The sequence below is a fragment of the Pongo pygmaeus genome, chromosome 2, assembly GCF_028885625.2.
Source record: "Pongo pygmaeus isolate AG05252 chromosome 2, NHGRI_mPonPyg2-v2.0_pri, whole genome shotgun sequence".
Classification (NCBI taxonomy): domain Eukaryota; kingdom Metazoa; phylum Chordata; class Mammalia; order Primates; family Hominidae; genus Pongo; species Pongo pygmaeus.
Window position 1 is genome coordinate 170470783 of NC_085930.1, and position 22113 is coordinate 170492895.

Here is a 22113-nt window from a genome sequence, read left to right on the forward strand (position 1 = left end):
TTATATGTGTGTGTTTTAATTTCTGGTTGTATTTCCCACCAGGATATAACCTTCATGAAAGCAGATCCTTGTCAATCTCTCTCCTCTGCTCTTTGCTCAGTACCTAGAACAGAATGTGGCACTTGGCAGGTTCTCGTGAAAACTGTTGAATGAATCAATCAAGAAGCCCATAGCACTTTTGTAATTTACAAGTTTTTACATTGTAGCCCCCAATGAAGACAAAGATATCTTTTTAGAAATAAATCTGGCCAAGAATCTATATATCTTGATCAATTCTCAATGGGTGGCAGCTAATTCAGTAAAAGGGAGGCTGTGAGTGGAGGAGAGGAGTGTGTGGTTCAGAAGTGCCACCTAAATGTCTATTCTCCTGCAGTGAGGGCTTACTCAACAATGGAAGCAGATGCTTCTGAATGCCTACATGCTGTCCAGATCACAGATTACGGTGGACACACTTCAGAAAACTATAGTATTTACTAAACAGGAGAGATTTTTGTTGTTATGGTGCAATGACCTTAATGTATTAAAATGAAAGATAGTCCTATAAACCAATGGCAACAGTGGACAAAGTCAGGCCACTGAAGAGCTAAGGCTTCAATATTCCCAAGACATTTGCATTTCATCAGATTTCAGAGCTTTTCTTTAGAGTTTGAAAAGGTTACCACTCCCCTTATCACAAGGCATTCACTTCTTATTGGGTAGGGGCAAACCTTGAAAGAAATAAAACAGACTACTGTGTAATGGTAAATGAGACTGAATTTTCCAATGTGCCACCTGGGAGAGGAATTGCTGACAAGGAAAGATCCATAAGGTAGGAGATGATTACAAACACTGATTTATTTTGTCTTCCATCCCACCTTTTGCAATAAGATCCCAGGCTGAAAAAGGTCCTGTTGACATAATTTGCCTCTAGGAAATAAGAATATGAATAGAAATGATAAAACTATGCAATTGATAAAAGGTAGTTTTTCCTCTCTGGTATTAAATCTATTTTTTGTATTGATTTTTGGAGTATGGAAGTTTGCGGCATGGAGCATAGAATCATTCTTCATTTTAAAGTTACTAATTTGTGAATATCTGTGAGATAAGTAAAATAAACAAATTCTAAAGAGAGAATATGACATATTGGCATTACTGAGGTAGAACTACACATTTTTGGTATTATGCAATAATTAATATCTTTCAAGATGATGTGCAACAAACTTCTTAAAAATCAGATTTTGTTCAGATAATAACAGTGTGGTATATCTTCAGTTAAGATAATATAGGTGCATAAAAATATGGTTCCTCTCATAACAATGATCTGATAAGAGAAAAAGATATTTTGCTTTTAAAAATATATTATGCCTGTGCTATTTTATGGAACAATTATGAATAATAATAAAAATTTAATATGCACTTAGTTTTCTGTGATAGAATTAGTGGAACATTGCATTTCTACATATATCTTATTTTCATTTTATCTTCACTCCCTCCTGTAAAGGATTTATAATTCATGAATAAAAATTAACTGCTGGCTTAAACTTGACTTGTGGGTTTTTAGGAAAGAAACTGATGTTTATATATTATGTTCTTTCTATCAGTATTCAGGGAAAATCATTATTGCTATCTATTTAGATACTAAATGCTATTTGCATTTTGAAATTTCATAAAGAACTCTGTCATTTATTTTTCATTTTGAAAAGCCAGTTTTTCTAATAATATATCTGCACTAAAAGAACAAAGAAGAAAATGCTATGCTTCTATGAGAATGAAGTCAGACAAGTCATTAAACAGGAGAATTTCATCTAAAGATCCTTCTAAGAAAAAATGTTTCTCCTGAAATTCACATTTTGTCAATTCCTATTCTCTTCTTTCCCCTTAAATTCATTGGTAAAAACCCAAAATAAAACTAAGGTATAATTTTGAATCTTTAAAACAATCAACTAGAGATATACAAGGTATCAAAGAAGATATTTAATTAAAACATGACATCCTTTGTCCCATTTCCTTTATTCTTGAGTAAAGACTAGACACTTGGCTGCTTTTTTCAATTTCTGGAATTTGTGAGATATTAAGCGAGTCTATATTAGAAAAGAAAATTTATTTTCATTTATGTGATACCTACTGTGGTAATATGACATTTACTATAATTTAGTCCTACTGGTAGCTTATAAGATTTGAAATTTCAGTGCTTTGCATAACCTCCTTCCAAGTGTTTTAATTGACATTCTGCTATGATGAACCCCACACACCATTACCTGGCTAATTGCTTGAGTTACAGTGCTTATACAATGCCATTCTTTGTCCTTGGTCTTTTGGGGTATTAAATAGCAAGGCTGTCCTGAAAGAGGAAGTTACTGCTGTTTTTCATGTGATGCATTAACCTCTTGGTAGCTTTGTCAGGGACAGACTCCCTTCTGTTCTTCTCTGGGCTGATCCCAAACCTGATGCTTATCAGAGCTATCTTATTCTCAACTTTCTAGGGGAGCCCTTGACTTCTAAAGGGTCTTCCAGAGCCACTGCCACAGGCAGAGTTTTCCATGAGCTGACTCTGAGGTCACGGAACGGGCTCTGGACCAAGTGACAAAATGAGAATGTAATGATATTTAAATCTTCAGCACTGACTATGATTAGGCAGGATTTGTTAGGAAAAGAATCTTAATACATTAGAAGTAGAAAAGGGTTTAGAGCTGGCTCTTCTAGTCTGAATTCATTGTTTTTAATGGAAGGACACTACTTTTCTCCTGATAAAGGGAATTACCCTAGCCTCAGGCAGCTGTTAGTGACCCAGGATCAGGGCTCCCTTTTATGAGCCCAGATCCAAGATTATGTCTTGAAGTCTGATGCCAAATTATAGAGTTTGAGCAAAGCAGGAAAGTGCTAGGGTCACCATACCAACACACCCCAAAAAACTGCCATGTAGCCGATAATCCTCTCATGTTTTCTACCTATCTTTGATGTTGATACAGGTCAGTGACGATGGCTTTGTGAATAGTGAAGGGGAATTAGGGGGTTCTCGAGGACTTTTTGAGAACTAGAGACAGAGTAAGAACCAACTCATGTACCTATTATTTAGATTGACCCTAAATTGACTTTTCTTGGAAACTTCTGATTAAAATGTAACAGGGCCTGCTATTCCCTTGATCTATGATGCTAAATGGCTCTGAAACTAGTTCATATTCCAATGGACAACATAAAAATGGATATCTTTTGGGATATGTAATGTCTGTTGACATCTTCAAACTTCTGATTCTTCTGATGTTTGTTTATAAGAATTTCTGAGCCCTGGAATAGGTTTAGAACTCTCTGGATTGAAAAAAAAAAGATCTTAAACATTGTAGAAATGAAAGACATATGGGAGTTGGGTAATTGAAAATAGTTTAATAATAAAGCATTTATTTAATGCCATGTCTTTAGCAGTTATATTTCATATTCGAGTGCCTTACATGCAAGCATTCAAGTAAGCTGATAAAAGAATCAACACAGGCTTTCAACATTGAGAAGCCAGGCTATCAACAGAAAGTAAGCTGTTAGTAATGAAAATTCCATATCTATCACCTTATCTGAAAAACATCTTTTGCTTCAAAGACAAATTCCTTTTCTTTAAAGCCCACTCATCTGTTAGATTCTGTATCCTGACGCTTCCTCAGAACCTCCCCTTTAGGACAGCTCTGGTTAATTTTGGATAGACTGGATGGAGCAGGAATGAGCTAGCTCCCATTTGTTTTACATAATAATTCCCTCCTGAGAAATACCCCACAACAGGCATTCGGCTTGGTCTCCAAAAAGGTGAAGAGGTTTGCTTACTTATTTTAATGGATATATAAATTCTTCATATCAAAGGAGCAGAAAAGTCTCAGTGAAATTTTACTTCATGGAGAGTTTCTAACATGGAACTGGTTTGATTCCATCATGGGTTTTTGTTAACATGCCAAAATTTAACAAAAATGTATTATGGACATATATAAGTTTTAAATTCAGGAGTGTAGTAACAACTTTGATAGATTATTAACTGTTGCCAGGACCAGTTTATTAACTGGTAAGTGAACAAATCAATCAATATGTTTGAACCCCATTGCTTTATCTTTTAAAAAATTAATGGACTTTATTTTTTAAAGCAGTTTTAGGTTTACTAAAAAATTAAGCAGAAAGAACAGAGAGTTCCCATATACCACCCTCCCTCACTCTTCACACCCAGCTCCCCATTGCTTTTTTAATCGGTGGAATATATCAGCCTGCAAAATTTAATTCAGGCTCGTTATCCAGCCACACACCCACAGATGCACACTGTCCCTTTCCCTCACCTCCTTTAGTCCTCTTTTTTCCTAAAATAAGACAACTACTATAGCAGATATACTCAGAATCACTGTGAGGGAAATAAAAATGGTGAAACTAAGGAGTAATAATTTTCTTCTTGCGTTTGCCTAATCTGATCCTTAAAGGTTTTTTTTAAAGGTTGTGGAGACATGGAGCTGGGGCTTATTGTTGTGCCCAAATTTAGGCTACATTTTTACCTGTCTACTCACCTATACAGGTGACTTAACTTTTCTACCAACTAGTCGCCGAGTTATTACTTGGTCCTGCCCTAGCTTGATTGCTCTGATAAGTGCAGTTCCTTCTCCATAACCAACCCTATGCCATGGGTCTCAACTGTCACTTGTAACGTTCTGCTTCCTGTCCTACAGCTTTGATTTAAGGCAGGATGAGGGGAGAAGAGGAGGAATTGAAAAAGTGATGGCATCCACAGAGGCAAAAGCTTCCACATTTGCAGCTGGACTGTTTTTATGGTATATTCTGAACCAAAGCCAATCCCTTTCCATCTGAGAGAAAAATGCTGAGAATGTTTTAATTTTCTTCATACTTCTTAAATACAAGAAGCATTTAACTTGGTAGAATGTAATGTTATATTCAATGTCCTTAATAAAATTGTAATGGATTCACTTATTTAGACACTCTGGAAGAAACAGCCTTCCACTAGACAATAGAAATAATGATGCTTTTGCTGCATCTATCAACACAAAGAGATGGGCACGTCTATCAGAGCTGATTACAATCACTCTGGAATTGCTCTTAAAAAATAAAGTGGGAAATAGAAATCTGTAGTTACAAAGTTTCTCTTTCTTCCTTTCGATGTGGCGATTTGTGAATGAACTCAAGATTTGAGCTCTAAAGGGCTACCTGTCTGAGTTTACTAGAAGGAGTGGGGCAAGAGGAAATAACTTATCAGAAATTCTCCCCTAATTTATCTTCACGGCTGCATAGCGTTGAAGGTGCAATGCTAGGCACCTTAAAAAGGAAAATAGGATTGTTTGATGGATGTAGCTCTGAGGAAGGAGATGTAAGTAGCGGCAGCAACTGCCTCTACCCATTTTCCTTCTCCTGATATTCTTGTGTAATATTCTCTTGTCTGAAATAAACTTTCTTTGTCACTCTTTATCAAATACTTCTATTTATTTTCTCCATAGCACCTAATTACAGTCTGAAATGTTTATTTCTTTACCACATGTTATTTATTACTCTCATTGGTTTGTAAGCTTTATGACAGCATATGTTTTATTCTATAACTCCTGAATATAATTTGTGCCTGACACAGAGTAGGTTTTAATAAACATTTGTTGACTGAATATAAGGAAGAGCGAAAAGAAGAAAGAGAAGCATGAGTATGAGAAGAAACACAGCATGAAATATTGCTCTGAATAAAATGATGTGAGACATTAAAAGTAGCTATTCAAATAGCAAAGCAATACTATAGACATAATGGTTCATTTTATAATTCTGTAGAACTATACAGGGTCAGAGGAGAAGAATGCTTTATATAAGGTTAAGGAGAAAAGGTCACCAGTTTTGCAGCCCAAACAATATACGCACACATATCCATGTGCCTAAAACTATTTCAACAGTATTTATATTAGAATTAGCATTCAAGAGTACAACTGGAATACAATATTCGTATAGGCAATATATTTGAAGGCTCAGAACATTGTGGGAATGCTATGGTTTGAATATATCCCCCAAGATTCATGTGATAAAAACCTAATTCTCAATGCAACAGGGTTGAGAGGTGATTAGGTAATCACCTCTCAACATTAATGTCCCTATGTTTGGAGTTGGTTCTTATAAAAGTGAATTCGACCCTCTCTTGAACTGTCTTGCCTTTCTGTCTTTCTCCATGGGAAGAAGGCCTGGACCAGATTCTGATTTCCTGATGTTGGACTTCCCAGCCTCCAAAACTGTGAGAAATAGATTTCTTTTCTTTATAAATTATCCACTCTGTAAAATTCTATTACAGAAACACAAAATGGACAAAAACAGGAATAATCTTTTGAAAAAGTTTTTGGGACATAATTTGATCCAGCTAGCTTCTAATAGATGAAGATGTTGTGGATGGATGAGGAGTGATTGTTGTAAAAAGAAAGAGAATGTAGAATTGAATATAGAACAAAACAAGGGAGGCAGGCTGGGATTTTATAATAAAAGAAATAGAGATAAAATTAAATGGAGAAGAAGATATGATAACAAAATTTGCTCTCAAGGCACTACAGGCATGTTAGGCAGAAAGGGATTTAATTCAGGTAACTAGGTGCTTATTTAATCATTGAGGGGAGAAGAAGCAAAAGGCAGGGATGGCTGTCACTAGCTGTCATGTTTGCCTGTAGCCTTCAGAGAATCAGAAAATTGCTACTGCTGCCGTCTTCTTCCTCCCCTTCTTCTTCTGCTTCTCCTTCTTCTTCTTCTTCTTTTTTTTTTTGAGACAGAGTATGGCTCTGTCATCCAGGTTGGAGTGCAGTGGCACGATCTTGGCTCACTGCAACCTCCACCTCCGGGGTTCAAGCGATTCTTCTACCTCAGCCTCCCAAGTAGTAGCTGGGACTACAGAGAGCTTCTATTTTCTTTCTGTATCGCCCATTCCATCAAACGCTCTCATTGGAAGATACTAAACTGGAGCCCTGATGTCAAGAGATTCTGGGAAATTTAGTTCCCACATTTGGGTCCCTTAGATTTGGGGGAGCAGATAAAACCGTATGGGAATAATGCCAAATGACCAAATGCAATCTCAGTTTGGCACAATATGAGAACAAGAAAAACTTGTCACTGCTTCAAAATATTTCTGGCTAATTTCATTAGATCTAATTCTCATTAAAAAATAGTCAACAGTTACTGAGGGCACTATGCTAAGAGCTTTTCATGTATTACCTCACTTAGTTTCACAACCATACAAGATGAAACTACTATTATTATCTCCATTTTAGGAGTGAAGAACCAAGACTTAGAGAGGTACAGTGTCTTGCTCCAAATCAAGCAATTAAAAAGGGGAAGATTTGAAACTTAAACTCAGGACTGATTCTCTACAAAGCTAATGGCTTTTAATCCTTATACTACACTATTTGATAGTCAGTTACTAAAATTTATGTATAATCCATGGCTTTAGCCTCAACATAAAACTTGTTGATCATCCTCCAAATGTGCACTATTAGGTCAGTGTGAACATCTTATTTCTACCAGGAAAACAACTAATAAATCTTCAAATAATGTTCTCCCAATCTTGGGCACCTTCTTTTTAATGGGAGCGAAGAGTACACTATTAGAAGAAACATAATGCCTCCTATATTTAGAATAAAATTTTATAGAATGAGCTAAATTTTATGTATTAATAGCGTGCCCACTGTTATAAAACCTCATCACAGAATCTCAGGGAAGGTATATTCAAGATCATAGCATCTTCAAGAACTTTTCTAATAGCAAGCATCTCAACAAGGGGTGGCCCAAATTCTGCTTGAACACTTTCAGTGGGAGAGATTTCCAGAGTTATGGGGGCTAATTGATGAGGAAGAGGACCTCAAAGGGTGTCTTCTGTCAGGGAAAGGTAGGATGACATTGTCTGGAGGCTGCTTAGTTTTGTTTCAATAGTAAAAATAATGTTAGGCTAGAGGCTGGAACCGTGGTGTCAGTTAGCTTTTGTGGCCAAATCTTGCTAAAACTCCATTGCTTACAAAGTATAGCTTGTGTATCTATGGTAGATTCAAGATGATCAGAAATTGACATGCCTCACATTAAGAAATGAGGTCCAAGCCCCTTTCATTTGAGTATGGCTGGCTTCTGAGACTGCTTTGGCTAAAAATTTAGTGGAAGTGTCACTATGCCACCTTAATAGATTAGCAGCTTCCATGTTCCTGGAAAAATGTCTTTAGGAGCCCTGAGCCGTGGTGGAAGTTTAAAATCTTGAGACTGGCATGCCAGAGAGATTACGTGATTGAAAGTCCTAACTGAGCCCAAGTATTTTCCATTTCTATCAAGGTATCAGACTTGTAATTAAGCCTCTCTACACCAGCTCATCCACTAGCTGAACACTCTGAGTGACCTTAGTTCATTCCCCAGGGAGCAGAGGAATCACCTAGTTGATCCAGACCTGAATTTCTGACCCACAAAATTGTTGGCTAGAATAAAATGGTTGTTTTTGGACCACCGAGTTTGAAGTACTTTGCAACACAACAGTAGATAACTGGAACATATCTGTGGGATTGGTCAGGGTTGTTTAATATTGACTGGCCTCAGCCAGTCTTACCTGGGGTCACTCATGTGTCTTCAGGTCCGTTGGGGACTGTGATCTAGGTCATATTTGGCTAAGACAGCTTATCTGGGACAGCTCCACTCTGTGTTTCTCATCCTCCTCCAGTGACCAGCAAGCTGAGTCATTCATATCCTTTTGATGGCAATGGCAAAAGTGCAGGAGAGCAAGTGGAAACACCCGAGAGCCCTTGAGACCTAATACCCTGTCACTTCTACCTCATTCTATGGGCTGAAGTCACATGGCTGAACTCAGAGTCAAGGGATTGGAGTATAGGACCCATTTCTTTTGTGTGTGGCAGTGCAAAATCCATTTAGCAAAGGGTGTGAGTACAAGGAGGGATAAAAAATTGGTGACAATAATGCAATCTACTACGTTTACTTCATTTCAGTTCAGCAAAACATCTATGGAACACCTATTATTTGCCAAACATTATACTAGTCTTTGGGAACACAGAAACAAGAGACTTAACTTTTTGCACTGGAAATGTTTGCAGTCTAGGCAATCTTCAGGATAAGTAAAAGGGTTTCCTGTACTTAGGTTCTCTAATTAAGGATCCCAAACTCCTATTTTGATTTTTACTTCTAGCCCTTCTGTTAAGATTTACACCTACTTTAGGCTTAGCATTTAAGTTATGTTTTATTGTTTTAGCAACTTAAAATTTGGTCAGGGGCCCTTACTTGCTTCAGTCATTGTGGAAATTTTGTTTGGCTGGAATTTTATGTTTTTACACAATCATGAAAAATTCTGGTTACAAGAAATGATGTATTTGCATCATCAGTTAAGTTACTACCAACCCCTGTTCCACTGTCTTTCGAAGAACTTCATGTTTTCCTCATCTCCAAATTCTTGGGGAGCCTTATCACAATCAAAGTGCTGCCAACATTATCCTTTAACATCTGTGTTTAAATCGGGAAGCAGGAAACCACAATGCAAAGGAAACATATATGAGGACAATCCATGCCCTTCAATAGGGAGGCTGAACACCTTCCTCATACTGATTAGCTCTGTTCGTTACTTTCTGTAGCTCTTTGACCTCTTGTCAGATATGCTGTCTGTAACTTTGTTTGCCTCACACCAATAGGTTCTACTGTTAGAGTCAGACTTCTCATCTCTCTCCTTCCTCATTGCTCTCATTAAATTCCCATTTTCTGTCTGCAGAAAGTCACTTTCTTCTACTGAAAGACCCAGAGTTGAGCTTCATGAAGGGGCCAACTCAGTTCACTTTTGCAACATCTCTGATCAATCATTAATCCCCAGGAAGCATGGCACAGTGGGAAGTACATGGGATGACTTTGGGGTCAAAACCTGGATTTTAATCCCAGCCCCACTACTTGCTAATAATGTGATTTTGTGCAGGCTACTTAATCTCTCTGTGCCTCAGTTTTCGAATACATTATATGGGCATAGTAAATCTTATCTTGCATGGTTCCTGTGTGGTATAATCGAATAACAATTATAAATAACTAGGACAATGTCTCCCATGCTCTCCCTTCTCCTCTCTGTCCCACTGGCTATCTCTTGCTTGCACCCTCAGGACTGGCTTACCAAGATGCTATCACAACGTCTTTGCAGGGTCAAAAATACTTTGTATGTATGGACGACTAACACAGATACATTTAGTAGGGAAAAAGAAAGGCTATTTTCTCACATGACCTCACTTGTCTAAAGAACATAAGAAATGTCTTAGAGTATTAACACTGAGCATTCTGCAAACCCTAAATCTTCTTAAAGTGGTGAGAGAATTAAAAGCCACCAATATTTCCCTTCGAGCCTTCTGCCAAATCTCTGATTCTTCTTTTGCCCAAATATGTGGGCCTGGTTATTTTTGAATGTTTATGGCAATAAGGATCCTTAGGGATGGGGCCAGGTTTTACTTTTCTTTGTATTCTGGGACCCCACATAGACTTCTTAGATGCTCAAATAAATGTTTGTTGAACAAATGAATATTTTATTGAATGCAATTGTGTGAACCAATGAAAGTTTAATTATTTTATATCCAGACAGAATATTTCTGTGTTCTAGTTTTTGCTGGGACTGTATTTAGCTGGCTGATGCATTGTATCTGTGTTTGATATCCTCATTCTTGTGGAATGAAGAGTATATATGTGTGTGTGGGAATCTGCATTTGGGGACAGAAGGGCCTATATTTGGGAAGATGCAACGTGATCAGCTGCTTTTCACATTCTCCTCCATTTCCTTTGTTGCGTTTCATCTCTCATTACTAGACTATAAACTCTCTGAGGACAATGACCATGCCTTATGTTTGTTGTTACTGTATATAATATTTTAGGGCTTGTTAAATATTGGTTGAATGGATGAACATGGTAGCAAAGACAACTCAAAGGAAAGTTAGCATTTTTTATTTTTATATGATTTTGGAAGCAAAGCATCCTATCTTTCTCTTTTTTTAATCTGCACTGATTTATATTTGTTTCATCAATAGCTCTGTTCCATGGAGCTACCTTTGGATTTATTGTTCTTTAATCTCATCTTTATAAATGCCACATGATTTGTGGAAAAGGGTTTAGACTCTGAAATTAAAGAGACCTTGATCTATAACTTACAGGTTATGTGACCCTGGGGAAGGTACATAACCTCTTGGTGCTTGTTACCTCATCTGTGAAGGTGAATAATAGTGTCACCTACCTACTGGAGCTGGCTTTGTTTCCCCTTAAGAATCTTTTCCAATGTTTATTTCAGGTTCAGGGAGTATATGTGCAAGTTTGTTACCTGGGTATGTTGTATGATGCTGAGGTTTGAGGTACAAATGATCCCATCCCCAGGTACTGAGCATAGTACCCTATAGTTAGTTGTTCAAAACTTGCCTCCATCTCTCCCTACCCCCTCTAGTAGTCTCCAGTTTTTATTGTTGCCATCTTTATGTCCACGACTATCCAATGTTTAGCTCCCACTTATGAGAACATGTGGTATTTGGTTTTCTGTTCTTACATTAATTTGGATATGATAATGGCCTCTAGCTGCATCTATGTTGCTTCAAAGGACATGATCCCTTTTTTATGGCTGCATAGTATTCCATGGTGTATATGTACCACATTTTCTTCATCCCTTCCACTGTTGATAGGTACCTAGATTGATTTCATGTCTTTGTTATTGCAAATAATGCTGCAATGAACATGCTAGTGCATGTGTCTTTTTGGGAGAAAAATTTGTTTTCTTTTGTATATGTATCCAGTAATAGGATTGTGGGTCAAATAGTAGTTCTGTTTTAAGTTCCTTGAGAAATCTTCAAACTGCTTTCCATAGTGGCTGAATTAATTTACACTCCCATCAACAGTGTACAAGCATTCCTTTTTCTTCTCATTTGCACTGAAATCTGTTAGTTTTTGACTTTTTAATAGTAGTCATTTTGACTGGTGTGAGATGGTATCTCATTGTGGTTTTGATTTGCGTTTTTCTTTTGATTAGTGATGCTGAGCATTTTTTCATGTTTGTCGGCTGCTTGCATGTCTTCTTTTCAGAAGTGTCAGCTAATGTCATTTGTCCATTTTTTAATGTGATAATTTGTTTTTTTGCTTGTTGAACTGTTTAAGTTCCTTATAGATTGACTATTAGATCTTTTCAGATGATAATTTGAGAATATTTTCTTCCATTCGGTAGGTTGTCTGTTTACTCTGTTGATAGTTTCTTTTGCTGTGCTGAAGCTCCTTGGTTTAATTAGGTCCCACTCGTCAATTTTTCTTTTTGTTGCAATTGCTTTTGAGGGCTTAGTCATAATTTTTTTTCCCAAGGCTGATGTCCAGAATGGTATTTTCTAGGCTTTTTTTTTCTTGGATTCTTATAGTTTGAGGTCTTACATTTAAATCTGTAATCCATCTTGAGTTAATTTTTGCATAGAGTGAAAGGTAGGGGTCCAGTTTCATTCTTCTTCATATGGCTAGCCAGCTATCACGGGACAATTTACTGAATAGGGAGTCCTTTCTGCATCACTTATTTTTGTTGACTTTATCAAAGAACAGATGGTCATAGTTGTGTGGCTTTATTTCTGGATACTCTATCCTTTTCCACTGGTCTATGTGTCTGTTTTTGTACCAGTACCATGCTGTTTTGGTTATTGTAGCCTTACAGTATAGTTTGAAATCAGGTAATGTGATGCCTTTAGCTTTGTTCTTTTTGCTTAGGATTGCTTTGGCTATTAGGGCTCTTTTTCTGGACCCACATGAATTTTAGAGTAGTTTTTTCTAGTCATGTGAAAAGTGACATTGATAGATTGAAAGGAATAGTGTTGCATCTATCAATTGCTTTGGGCAGTATGACCACTTTAACAATATTGATTCTTCTAATCCATGAGCATGGAATGTTTTTTCATTTATTTGTGTCATGTCTGATTTATTTCAGCAGTGTTTTGTAGTTCTCCTTGTAGTTCTCCAGATCTCTTACTTCCTTCCTTACATGTACTCTTAGGTATTTTTTTTGTGGCCATTGTAAATGGAATTACAATCTTGATTTGACTCCCAGCTTGAATGTTATTGGTGTATAGAAATTCTACTGATTTTTGTACATTGATCTTCTTTCCTGAAACTTTGCTGAAATCATTTCTCAGTCCCAGGAGACTTTTGGCAGTCTTTAGGGTTTTCTAGGTATAGAAAAATATTTTCTGCAAAGAGAGAGAGTTTGACTTCTTCTTTTCCTATTTGAATGCCATTTATTTCTTTCTCTTGTCTGATTGCTCTGGCTAGCACTTCCAGTAATATGTTGAATAGGAGTGGTGAAAGAGAGCATCTTTGTCATGTTCCAGTTCTCAAGGGGGAATGGAGAGCTGTTGTGAGACCTGATTAGATTGATTAATGTATGGCATCTACTCAGAGTAGGGACTGTATAAACAGTAGACCTTTTTAATCTCTTTATTTCCATTCTATTTACTCTCCTACTATTAATATTAATTATGGCTGCCTTCTCCTATCAGGAAATGTGGATTTATAACCCTGGCTATCTGTTAGCAGCCCCTAGACTACTGGGAGTTGATTTGGAATGGAATGCTCTGAACTATCAAAATTTCACCTCATTAGAAACCTTACATCATAGCACTTTGGACATTGCCAAAGGTCTTTTAAGAATAACCACATTTTGCCCCATTAAAATAATACAAGAATAAACATGAATTTCTTGAAAATCTCCCCAAATTACAAAGCAAAGAGGTGGAGAGTTAAACACCATGTGAAGAATCTAAGGATGTAGCATATATTCAAATTTATTATTTTTAATTGTCTCTCTCTCCACTTATTAAAATAGATTTTAAAAAATTGCTCTCACAACAGGACCATTATCCTTAGTAGATTTAAGGATTATTTCACCATATTTTTTCTTGAAATAATTGAGTTTGCTGGAATAAACTACTCAGTTCAATATTTTTCATCTCCCTCTAATACAAATGTATTTGATTTCTATAAATCTGAGTGAAATCTGTCAGGAAATTATACACATTTATCTTCCACAGGGTATATGAGCTATTGAGTCATGTTGTATTTATTATAGATCATGTTTGCTATTTGGCAAGGTAGTTTGAATGGTTGGGAGCAATATATAATGCTGAGAAAACAACCAGAAAGATGAATTGAAGTAAAGTGTTCTTTATAATAAATAAGTACATAAAATATTCTGTAGTGATTCAAGCACACATTTACATATAAAATATATTGAAAATATATCATTCTATATTATGCATATCGTTCATTCTTATGGTTCATATACATATCTATTTCTTTTATATATGTTTATATCACTTAGTCTTTTCATTTGGACCTCACGTAATATGTACATATTTTCCTATTATGTCTTTCTTCCAGCTTCAAATATGTGGACGCTTTCTTGGCTTTGTGCTATTTTAATTATTTTGGCTATTGCTGGTATGAACACAATAGCAAAGACCACACCACATACCAAATTTACGAAGAAATCTGAGGAAAGAGAGATGCCAAAGGGTCTAAAGCCATCCAGTGGCCCACCTCCAGAAGAAGAAGAAACCCTCTTCACAGAAATGGCTGAAATGGCAGAACCAATTACCAAACTCTCGGCCTTGGATTCTGTCTTTGGCACTGCCACTCTCTCTCCCTTTGAAAACTTCACTCTTGACCCAGCTGATTTCCTTTTGAATTGTTGTGATTGTTGTTCACCTGTACCTGGGCAGAAAGGAGAACCTGGAGAGACTGGACAGCCAGGTATTAGAAAATATAAGAAGTCATGTTTCTCACTTGTACATCGGTAGAGTTGAGATGTAGGTTGTGGGGTGAAATTGCCCCAGGAGTTTCTACGTTGTTATGCAAATGGTAACAGGTCTAGGTGTCACATCGTTACAAATGCAAATGGGTGCTCTGTTGCCCAATGTGGTAATTAATAAATATTAAAATTAAAATTGAATAAGGTAAAAAATTCAGTTCATCAGTCACATTAGCCACAGTTCAAGTGCTCAACAGACACTGTATTGGGCAGCACAGATAGCACTTCCATCGTTGTAGACAATTCTACTGGACAGTGCTGGTGAGAGCAAAGTCAGGGATTACCAACCCCAGCATGGTGCTGTGGTTCTTCAAGATGCACAGGTTTATTACCAGTACAATTTTTTCATTAGTGGCTGATTTAAAAAGGGTAAATGAAACTTCTGTTGCCTTGCAAGAATGTGTGCTGACTGATGGATTTTCTGAGTGCTATTTGTAGTTAGGATTAGAAATGGAATGGCTCTGAGGTAGAGAATAAAGCTTAGGATTCCATTTGCTTCTCATTGAATTTCTGAGGCAATACAGTGTCATTGCCCAACGATTTTCTCCACTGAACACCATGGTTATATATTTCAAGATTTCAGATGTCTATAATATATACATAATGAACATACTCTCAGCTTTATTCAAATACATTTCAGCTTTTACATGTCATCTAGAAGAGAATTCAAGGTAAAGTTAAGATCAGAATGTCAACTTAAAATTCACCATTGCCTGAGGAATTTAATGTTATAAACTCAGCAATCATACATCTTCACCAAGCTTTTCATTCATTTCATCCCATTGTAGGGACCTTTTGGGAAATGCAGTTAGTATTTATGCAGAGCTGCATTAAGGAGTAAAGGAGATGGGCCGTAGCTTGGGTACCAAGATGTCAGGATTGCTAAAACATTACTGAAAATTTAATGAGACTGAGAAAATTGTATTTACCTGAAGTCTTAGTAGCCTATCTGGCTGGTAAGCTGCTTGGGGGTGAAAATCCCAAGGGCATGGTCAAGTAGACACAGCCGGTTGCTAAACTATTTGCTAAGGCTGTGAGTTCTGTAACGTCAGGGATTTTGTTTTACCCAGTGGTGGATTTAGCTGGGCTGTTCTCAGGGTTCATTCTCTCCTCTAAATATATATGACAAATAATTCCAAGGTGTGCCAAGTTATTACCCTGCCTGGGGAGCTCATATGTCTTAGTCTGACTGGTTCTGCCACAGAGCATAGTGCTTGAGAGCTTAGAATGCTGAGACTATCTTGGTCCTCCTTAGGGAAGCTACTCTGCTTTGGGAAATCTTAATCTGTTCCTTGGGTCTTAGCTTAATACCATTTTCTCAAGGAAGCCTCTGATCTCATCAGTTAAGTCCTCAAAAAGACCTTCGTATTTTTCTTTATATCATTTACTATAATGTGACAATTTCTACGTATTTGTGTGGTTATTTGTTCAATGTTTATCTTTCATAGACTCTCAGCTTCATGAGAGTAGGGACTGCCAGAATGTTGATGGCTGCATTCCTAACACCTTGCAGGGTGCTTCGTGTATAGGATGTCTCAGAAATAGCTAATGAATGAATGAGTAAGTGAATAAAAGGGAAATCCAAAGGTGCTAGGTGTTGTTTTTACTTCCAATGTGAAAGTGTGGTCCGTATGAGGTTAAGTGTCAGATTATCATTTTGTTCTTGTTTGATATAGTGCTGCTTCCCTGAATCATTTGATCACTGCCATGAATACAGTGACAAGTACTAATGGGCTCAATTTATCTATTCAGGTAGTACAAAATTGCAAATCAGACAAAAATATTGCCCTTAGGACTCTGTGTGGTTTATTCTCACTCAGATTTTATCATTAGGTCATTGATACTTATTGATCGCAGTAAAATGCTTTTTTTTTTTCCTGAACTAATGAACTTCAAAAGAGAAATTTTATATTCTGATGTATTTAAAATCCAATTTCTAGGTCCTAAAGGAGAGGCTGGAAATTTGGGGATCCCAGGGCCACCAGGAGTTGTTGGGCCCCAAGGCCCTAGAGGCTACAAAGGAGAGAAAGGTAGGTAATTCATTCATGTCAAAACTCAAGGGACATTCTGCATCATTTTTCACGAGAGCAATTTGCTACTTAAAGACTAGATTCTTGAAGGCGAGTCAATTTTCAAAATGTAAGTACTTGATAAAGCACATTATATTTGATATAAATATGTTAACTTTATAAATAGCCAATTGAGAAATTTTAAACTTACCTAGGAACATTGCACACAGGCATGCAGGCACACAGATTGTCACAAAGCTTTTCCGTCTCTCATTGGTCACCTGGCTGACCTAGTGACTAGCAGCCACAGAGTATAATAGTCTCTGGGGAAGTGTATAGAGATACCCTTTCTGTACATGCTCATGTTAGCCTGCTTCCTTTGGATGCAAATAATTTTGTATTAGATGGAACTAACTAGAGCAGGCAATTCTCTGAATATTCAGTTTAGGTGGATAGTATGCCTGCTAAGAAGAATTTAATATATCCCTTGGCTCACTCTGAAATCAGAGGCAGTATCAGTGGTGGGAAGACAACTTAATTGAAACAGACGTAACCAAGCTTATAATAATGACATTGGGCAAGTCATTTTCTTTCACCTGGAAATTGAGGGAAATGAACTAGATATTTATTTATATCTTGTTTACTATCAAAGAAGATTTGTAGTTATGAGTGCCTTTACAGCTCTTTACAAGCTCAGAAATTCTGTAATTCCATAGGTGTATCAGTAAAGAAGGCTTTCTGCCCCAGGAAATCCCTGGTAATGTAAGTGCTTAAAGGTACTGAAGGAAGGCTACAGATTCACTAGGATATTTAGAAATTCCTCAGTGAATACCAGCAGCCCATAGAAATACCATCTATCCATCAAGTTAAATGTTTTAGCCTCAGTGTCACATGTCAAAAGGCCTAATACCATATATATATCACCCTCCGCATGGCTCAGGAACTGCCTAACTCATTTCTGGTAGAACATTCAGTGAAGTAATTACTCAAAAAAGATGCTAAGGGAAGAGAGAGCTACTTCACACTTGTCAGTTATGTGATTTTCATTCTTGGAAACATTTAATCCTTTTGTGCCTGAATTATGTTAGCAGAAAACCTTGTGAAATAAAGATGAGTGATGAATCTCCCCAGTGATTCATACATTTTGGAAGCTAGACTTCTGGAAATAGAAGAAAAAAATAGGGAAGTGTAATAAAATAAGGTTCTTAAGAATACACTTTGATGAAGGATCAAAAGTAGAAATTCATTCAGCCATTCTTTATAAAGTACCAACTCTACTTTCCTTTCACTTCCAGACTTAGCTTGGACTCTTGGTTAAGACAGAAAGTTAGAAAAAAAAATGAGTTGAATGATTCCATTCTAGTTAATCATTACCTGGTTGAGTAAATTAGGGGAAGCAATTAAACTCTTTAAAGGAACTCAAGAACCAGTATAACTCTGTGTGGTGAAGGTTGGTATTTGAGTATTGGCAAAGGCTAGGAATACAATCGGCTCTTCCCTTCCATTTAGGGCTGGGTTTCTCAAAATGCATCCAGTTATTTTCCTGATGGCCTATGGTTTAATTTCCAAATTTTGCATTTCATGCGGAGTGGTGTTGGGGTAGACAGCAACTTAGAAAACTCTGCTAAATGACCTATGGTGGGATTTCTCTAGTTGGTCTTGTGAAACTGGAGGGAGTCTATTCTTACCACTTTTAATTTGGCTTACAATTTATTTTTTCCCTCACAAAAATAAAACAAAAGATGTTAGTTATATCATAAACAATATAGGTAGCAAATTGTTGCCAACCAATGTCATATGTTGTTGTATTTGACTCTGTCCAGTGCTTTAAATTTTTTCATATCTCAGCTTCTTTTGTTGATAAAATGATGACAAAAATATCTTCCCTACTTTTCTTGAAGGGCAGGTGCTATAAACTTTTGTGAACTAAAAATTTTCCAATTGATTAAATGTGTTCTGTTATATGAACCTGTGTGCTATAGAAGAGGTTGTGTTAATGTCAAGTAAAAATTATATTAAATAAAAAGACTGGATTAAGTAAAAAAAAAAGGTAAGAGCTTTGAACAGTATCTGTGCAAAGTAAATGTGTAATAAGAGTGAGATATTATTAATACTATTGTTATGGTATTTTATAGCTGAAATCAATTCAGTGTGACTGAACTATAATAGTATGGGCTTTTAGTCAGGCCCAATATAAAAATATATTTTACGGTAATATGACAAATATCTGAAAATCCAGATGTTTTCATTTTTTTCAACTATGAATTCCTACAGTTCTATACTTACATAGATGCTCTATATAAAGAACAGTTTTTTTTCCTGGACTTTTTTTGTTATCATTGGTTTTAGCCAACTGCAGGATGTTGTGCCCTGTGTTTAGACTTGTAGGGAACATGGCATTATTTCTCAGGTGTTGTGGCCATTTAAAGAAGGCATTTTAACTTTATTCAAAATTCATATTGGGAAAAACATGAATACATACATATATAATACAAGCAGAATGTCATGAGTTTTATGACAGGTTTGAAGAGCCATGGAAATGCTGAGGGCAAAGATGAATTCTGTTTGAAGGGATCACTGCCTCCAGATCTCTTTAAAATAGTTTACCAGTTGAAATTAATTATTCCTAATGACCCTCAATACATTTTTTTTTTTTGACCAAGTCTTACTCTGTCACCCAGGCTAAAGTGCAGTGGTGTGATCTCGGCTTACTGCAATCTCCACCTCCTGAGTTCAAGCAATTCTTGTGCCTCAGCCTCCCAAGTAGTGGGGACTATAGGTGTGCGCCACCAAACCCAGCTAATTTTTTGTATTTTTTGTAGAGATGGGGTTTCACCATGTTGGCCAGGCTTGCCTCGAACTCCTGACCTCAGGTGATCCACCTGCCTCGGCCTCCCACAGTGTTAGGATTATAGGAGTGAGCCGCCGTGCCTGGCGTACATTCTTTTTCCACACGATTTTACCTTTAGCCCATTTTGGTTAAAGAAAACACTAGAATGTGACATGGTTGTGAGAGGAATATTAAATATATCATAAATGATGTAGTTGGTAAAAAGTTAATCTTGGTATCATTTTAGGACTCAAAGGAGAACGTGGGGACCAAGGAGTTCCAGGATACCCAGGAAAACCTGGAGCACAAGGTAGAGCATGAAATGTATCAACTGTGTACAGTCATGTGTGCAGTATAGCCCTTCATTCTCTTCCTGCTTGTATTTAAAATTATCAGAGAGGTAAGCTGAAAATAAAAATTACTGTTATTCTTCTAATAATTCAGTGTACTGACTCAATGAAGGAGAACCAGTCTAGGAATTTGGAGACCAGGTAATAGTATCTGTGCTCTGCTTCTCTCTCTAGCTGTCAATGGAAAATAAAAATCCCTGACTCGTTCTGGGTCTCAGTTTCCTTGCCAATAATAACTTAGGCTTGAATGGACAATATGGGGATTTAGGGGAATAGCTGGGTTAGGCCAAAATGCAAAGGATAATGGAATACAACGAACAACTACAGTCCTAATATTCTTTATTATCTTTAAAGTAAAAAACAAAAAGAACTAGATATATGACATCTGAATATAAGCCACTGTTTCTTGGAAGCATTAACTATTCCCCTTCTAAGAGCATGGCATAATATAAATTATTCATTGTCAGAGCCTCCTAAGCACAGTTTTTACTGAGGTAAGAATCAGGTTTCCTAATTAGTAGGTTTGTTTCTACTTTTTTGAACTCTGTGGTAATAGCATGCTGTTTATGGCTTATGTGATCCTTAAACATTATTTTAATTTTCCATTTCAGGTGAACCTGGCCCTAAGGGAGATAAAGGAAACATTGGTTTGGGAGGAATGAAAGGACAAAAAGGCTCCAAGGGAGACACATGTGGGAATTGTACCAAAGGAGAAAAAGGAGACCAAGGGGCTATGGGCTCACCGGGCCTGCACGGAGAGCCTGGCGCCAAGGGAGAGAAGGGGGAGATGGGGGATAAGGGCTGCTGTGGAGATTCTGGGGAGAGGGGAGAAAAAGGACAGAAAGGTGAGGGGGGTATGAAAGGAGAAAAAGGTAGCAAAGGAGACAGTGGAATGGAAGGCAAAAGCGGCCGCAATGGTCTGCCTGGGGCCAAAGGTGATCCAGGGGTTAAAGGAGATAAGGGAGAGTTAGGTCCTCCTGGTCTCCTGGGACCTACTGGGCCAAAGGGTGACATTGGCAACAAAGGGGTCCGAGGCCCTACTGGGAAGAAGGGCTCTCGGGGCTTTAAAGGCTCCAAGGGTGAGGTGGCTAGAGTGCCCCGGTCGGCTTTCAGCGCTGCTTTGTCAAAGCCTTTTCCTCCTCCTAACATCCCCATCAAATTTGAAAAGATTCTCTATAATGACCAAGGGAATTATAGTCCTGTCACTGGGAAGTTTAACTGCTCTATTCCTGGGACATATGTTTTTTCCTACCATGTTACGGTGAGGGGGCGACCTGCTCGAATCAGTCTGGTGGCCCAGAATAAGAAGCAGTTCAAGTCCAGAGAAACTCTCTATGGTCAGGAAATAGACCAGGCGTCTCTCCTCGTCATCTTGAAATTAAGTGCAGGAGACCAAGTCTGGCTTGAGGTGTCAAAAGATTGGAATGGGGTGTATGTCAGTGCTGAGGATGACAGCATTTTTACTGGGTTCCTTTTGTACCCAGAGGAAACTTCTGGAATTTCACCATAAATTTGTGTCCTGAATCCTGTAGTTTAGATTCAATGGAATAAGTCAGTTAACATAGAGTAGTGCTATTAAAAAATAACTTCCATTTTTTTCAAGATTATAAAAATAATACAGAAAAATTTAAAAAAGTCACCTAGTCAATTATTATTCCTATTTTAAGGCACCTCCTTTAAAAATATTTATAAGTATTTGAAAGCATATGTCTATTAACTTTGCAGCTAGCTTTTAAAATTTAGCATTATAATATTAGCATTAGTCATTCCATTTAAGTATAATAATTAATATTTGTATACAAAGTATGAATGGGATTTATAATTAATAAATATATTCTTGCTAAATATCTTCTATATCTCAGATCAATGTGTGTCACTTCTTTCTGTGTGAATTGCAGAGTATGACAGCAAGTTTTTGACTCTCTTGAGTGGGTTGCCTTCTGACAAAATGGAACTATTCTCATGTTACTTTAATTCATGGAGACGACACAGAAAGGGTGGCAAAGACTAGCTAAAGGATATTTAAAATTTATCAATGTGTAAAGGTTTGCTCAGAAAACTTGTATTATATGGACTTGTGTGTTGGGTAAAATGTAAGAAAAAGTTGATGATCATAGTGAAGATGAAATCATTCATCAAATT

The 22113-nt window shown here is 37.1% G+C and overlaps 1 protein-coding gene across 1 annotated transcript; it reads left to right on the forward strand.

The window, feature by feature from the left end:
• Nucleotides 1–700: 700 nt before the first annotated feature.
• On the forward strand, nt 701–21481 carry OTOL1 (otolin 1). Its single transcript, XM_054483724.2, has 5 exons — nt 701–808; nt 14353–14724; nt 16723–16812; nt 19869–19931; nt 20583–21481. Exons 2-5 carry the CDS (start codon nt 14361–14363, stop codon nt 21479–21481), a joined length of 1416 nt encoding a protein of 471 aa, XP_054339699.1. The 5' UTR covers nt 701–808; nt 14353–14360.
• Nucleotides 21482–22113: the final 632 nt, after the last annotated feature.

What these genes read in the sequence shown, in the direction of transcription:
- OTOL1 (XM_054483724.2), top strand. Translation starts at nt 14,361, where the DNA reads ATGTGGACGCTTTCTTGGCTTTGTGCTATTTTAATTATTTTGGCTATT. An exon ending in TGGAGAGACTGGACAGCCAG is followed by an intron (nt 14,725 to 16,722) that starts GTATTAGAAAAT and finishes TCCAATTTCTAG; the next exon opens with GTCCTAAAGGAGAGGCTGGA. An exon ending in AGGCTACAAAGGAGAGAAAG is followed by an intron (nt 16,813 to 19,868) that starts GTAGGTAATTCA and finishes GTATCATTTTAG; the next exon opens with GACTCAAAGGAGAACGTGGG.